Source organism: Zea mays, chromosome 1 (genome assembly GCF_902167145.1).
Source record: "Zea mays cultivar B73 chromosome 1, Zm-B73-REFERENCE-NAM-5.0, whole genome shotgun sequence".
NCBI classification, from domain to species: domain Eukaryota; kingdom Viridiplantae; phylum Streptophyta; class Magnoliopsida; order Poales; family Poaceae; genus Zea; species Zea mays.
The window spans coordinates 44,908,912-44,913,013 of NC_050096.1; the positions used below are offsets into that span (position 1 = coordinate 44,908,912).

Here is a 4,102-nt window from a genome sequence, read left to right on the forward strand (position 1 = left end):
TAAATCAGATATGATCCAGACATAGAGACATGGACGTACGTATATAATGTTTTTCTTCTTTCTTCTAAATCTAAGAACGTACAGATATGATCCAGACATACAGACACGGACATGCCTTTTTTTTTTCTTCTAAATCTAAAAACGTACAGATATGATCGAGACACACAGACACGTACGCTGGCGGCAGTACAACACGTAACAATAGCACGTGCTGCCGCACCGGGATATGGCCGGTGGGCACGCACGACACACACACACACCTACCAGTCGTTCTTATCCTCCAGTTTATTGGCGCTGATCGGCTGTGCTCGCACAGTGCATGCTGCAGGCTGCAGCCCGGTAGAAGCTAGCAGGGAGGTGCGCGAGCACGTACTCTCGTCAGACCGCGATCGCGACTGCGACGTCCTTGCCGTTGACCGTGCCGTTCGCGGCGCCGTGGCCGCCGCCGTTGGCCACCGCCGGCTTACCGCCGGTGTGGTCGGTGGCGGCGGAGTCGTGGGAGGAGATGAAGCGGCCGGAGGGGTCGTTGGAGGCCTTCCACTGCTCCACCCACTCGATGGCCGCGGGCGTGCTGCAGGCGATGCTCGGGCCCCACGGCACCGTCTCCCTCGCCGAGTCCTGAGGGAAGAGCCTCTCGAATATCATCCGGTAGTAGTAGGCCTCCTTGTTGACGGGCGTGTTGTAGGGGAACATCTGGGCGGCGTTGTTCATCATCTCATCCGTCACCTGCTGTTCAGTGAAGGATTTGAGGCCATCGATCCAGTTGTAGCCAACGCCGTCACTGAACTGTTCTTTCTGCCTGTAGAGAATATGCTGCGGATGGTAAAGGTGTCAGTTTTCAGGGCTTGCAATGCAAACTTAACACACGGAGGTAATTAAATTAAACCAGGCTTCTCTGAATTAAGATCGATGTTGCTGTTTTAACCTTGGGCAGGTAAGGGTGCTCGTCGTCGTCGAACGCCTTCCTCATGACCCACTTCTCGATGCGGCCCAGGTTCTTGTCGTACTGTGCGTGTGTGCGCCAGCAGATCAAAGCAAGAAGAAGAGAAGACATCGTCATCAATCATCATAAAACAACAGAGCACAGAGCTATAAGCACAGTCGCTGAGACCCCTGATTTGTACCATTTTCCATTCGGGGTCCATGCCCATCGCGACGTTGATGAACTCCTTGTCGAGGAACGGCACGCGGACCTCCAGGCCCCACGCCGACGTGGCCTTGTTGGCGCGCAGGCAGTCGTACTGGTGCAGGGCCTTCACCTTGCGGCAGGTCTCCCTGTGGAACTCCTCCTTGTTGGGGGCGAAGTGGAAGTAGAGGTAGCCGCCCAGGAGCTCGTCGGAGCCCTCCCCGGACAGCACCATCTTCACGCCCAGCGACTTGATCTTGCGAGCCATCAGGAACATGGGCGTGCTGGCCCGGATCGTCGTCACGTCGTACGTCTCGTCGTGGTAGATCACCTCCTCGATCGCGTCGATGCCGTCCTATGGTATGGATGGTCGACCGATTTTTATATTATTTGCCACTCGTCAGCGTACGTCACGACCAAGTTCACCCCCAGAAAAGCGTGCGAATGATTTACCTGTACGGTGAAGTGGAACTCGTGATGGATGGTTCCAAGGTAGTCAGCGACCTCTCGTGCGGCCTTCAGGTCAGGAGAGCCCTGAAACGTACGACGTGCCGGTCGGCGGGAGGTAAGAAAACGTCAGCGTCCCGCGATTTCGAGTGCCCCCCCCCCCCCCCCCCCCCCCCAAAAAAAAATAAAATACAAAAAAAAACATAAAACCTCGAGGCCGACGACAAAGGAGTGGAGCTCGGTGCCGAACTTCTCGGCGGCCTCGGTCTCGACGAGGTGGCGCTTGGTGACGGAGGCGACGAGCGAGGAGTCGAGGCCGCCGGAGAGGAGGACCCCGAACGGGACGTCAGTCATGAGCCTCTTGATGACCGCCTGTGCATGAAGCGCACGCGGGCACATGGCCAGGTCAGTGTCAGTAACGGCCGCCGGCCGGCACGCACCACCGACCCAACAAGTTAAGGAGGCACGCAAAGCTACTAGCTGCCGTGTGCGAGCTAGGTGGTCACCTTCTCGAAGGCCTCTCTGAGGACGAGCGGCTGGTACGGCATCCGGGGCACCTGCTCCTGGAACCAGTGCGGGGTGTACCACCGCCGGAACCCGCCGCCGGCGCTGGAGTAGAGGTGGCCCGGCGGGAAGATCTCGAAGCGCACGCAGTCCTCGTTCAGCGCCTTCATCTCGGACGCGATCCAGACGGAACCTGCATGCAGTGAAGGAAGGAGAGGCGAAAATCGATCGGTCAGCTAGCGTGTGTCGATCTCCCACGCTTTATTATATTGTCTTAATCTGATCGGCCGCACATGCATTCGTTCGTTTGTCTGCAGAAACGTGAACGCGCGCATTTGTAGAAGCTAGCTCTAGTATAGAGAGAGATGGGCCGGCCGGGACCCGGGAGCGCCTACCGTCACTGCCCCAGCCGATGTAGAGCGGGTTGACGCCGATGGCGTCGCGCGCCGCCACGTAGGTCCTGTCGCGGGTGTCGTAGAGCACGAACGCGAACACCCCGTCCAGCATGTCCACGAAGTTCTCGCCGTACTTCTCGTACTAGATCAGACAAGAGAGAAGAGGGTTGGAATCATCAACTACTAGCTAGCAGTCGTGCAGCGTTTGTTCTCTTCATGTGCATGTAGTGTTGGAGTGGAGAACATGGCGAGAAGGCGAAATTTGGTTGTCAGCTAGCTGGAGTACCGAAACGATCAGCATATACAGGTAGCAGGCTCACCAGGGGGATGATGACCTCGCAGTCACTGCCCGTGCTGAAGTTGTGTGTGCCGGTGAACTGCTTCCGGACGTTCTTGTGGTTGTAGATCTCTCCATTGGCCTGGAACACAGAAGCAGCAAGCAGCGCATGGTGAGGACAGTACAGCATAGTGCCGCCGTCAAAACAAGACGGTTGGATTTCATCTGTACTGTTTGCGTTCATGTATTCTTACCACCACCACGACGGTGCGGTCCTCGTTGAACAGCGGCTGGTCGCCGGACAGCGGGGAGACGACGGCGAGCCGCTGCTGCGCCAGGAAGTTGCCCTCGTGCTGGTAGAGGCCCGACCAGTCGGGGCCCCTGTGCTTCAACCTGCGCACGGCACGTGGATCGTCAGGCAGGTCCTCCGCCAGTCAAAACTCAAACGACTAATAACCAACTAACCGGAGCAACGCTATTGTAATCAGTACCACAAAAAAAAAAAAAACACACGCGGGGGGTTACTAGCAGCGAGAACGACGACGAAGGTTCCCATGCTATGCTAGCTCCTTTATTTTCAGAACGGCCCACCCTAGCAGAGCTAGTCTCTACCGTTCGATTCTTTATGATTCCTATGAGAAGAGCCTCCTGGGACCCCGGTGAAGAGGCAAAATAAAACGACACCAACCAACCAGTGAACCAGCCCTTGGTTCCCACTTCCCAGGAATCAAAGATCCCTCGGCGCGCGGCCCGACGGAGGACGAACTGACACTAGTAAAATGCTAGCTAGTCTAGACTCTGCTAGGGTGTTGGGTAGTGGACTGGAGGAAACTAAGTGCAATGGATGGACGGGTGCTCTTGCCTTCTGGAGCAGGCGAGGATGCGAGCCCTCTTTGCCTGAGACCAGTCGGAGCAACCGAGCACGGCTAAGATGCCACACATGATGCCGGCGCGGCGGAGCAGGAGCAGCAACCGAGCAGTTTTTTTTTTTTTTTTGGGAGGGAGACGAGACGTGCTGGGATGCGGGAACCAGGCGAGAATGGCTGCCTTTTTATAGGCGGGGCGCGCGGCTCCGGGACCTCGCGTCTGCGACCCGGCGGGAGCGCTCCCTGGACACGCGGCGGGTGTCGCTTCGCCGAGCTCCGTGCGCGGGAGGAGCTTATCCGTTCGGGATGCTGCGCCGGCCGAGTCAGCGTGGGCCCCGACCCCGCGTCAGCCATGGTGCTAGCCATCGGATCTAGGTTCCAAGGCTAGATGAGTGTCCCGGGGTAAAGGTCCTCTATAGATCGGCTGGTGGGCCAAGGCTGGCTGACGGGCCCCGCAGGATTCACCAATGGCCGGCCGTGCCCTTTA

General features: G+C 57.7%; 1 protein-coding gene across 1 annotated transcript; it reads right to left on the minus strand.

The window, feature by feature from the left end:
• Nucleotides 1-253: 253 nt before the first annotated feature.
• On the minus strand, nucleotides 254-3,695 carry LOC100192350 (asparagine synthetase 3). Its single transcript, NM_001137542.1, has 10 exons — nucleotides 3,612-3,695; nucleotides 3,004-3,142; nucleotides 2,793-2,891; nucleotides 2,473-2,614; nucleotides 2,080-2,270; nucleotides 1,784-1,945; nucleotides 1,580-1,660; nucleotides 1,125-1,481; nucleotides 926-1,006; nucleotides 254-813 (listed from the first exon to the last, which is right to left on the minus strand). The coding sequence occupies exons 1-10, from the start codon at nucleotides 3,689-3,691 to the stop codon at nucleotides 379-381; spliced, it is 1,767 nt and encodes a 588-aa protein (NP_001131014.1). The 5' UTR covers nucleotides 3,692-3,695; the 3' UTR covers nucleotides 254-378.
• Nucleotides 3,696-4,102: the final 407 nt, after the last annotated feature.

Coding starts and splice junctions, on each gene's coding strand:
- LOC100192350 (NM_001137542.1), bottom strand. CDS start 3,691: ATGTGTGGCATCTTAGCCGTGCTCGGTTGCTCCGACTGGTCTCAGGCA. Junction 2,271..2,472: donor CATCGGCTGGGGCAGTGACG/GTAGGCGCTCCC, acceptor CACTGCATGCAG/GTTCCGTCTGGATCGCGTCC. Junction 1,946..2,079: donor TCAGAGAGGCCTTCGAGAAG/GTGACCACCTAG, acceptor CTTCATGCACAG/GCGGTCATCAAGAGGCTCAT.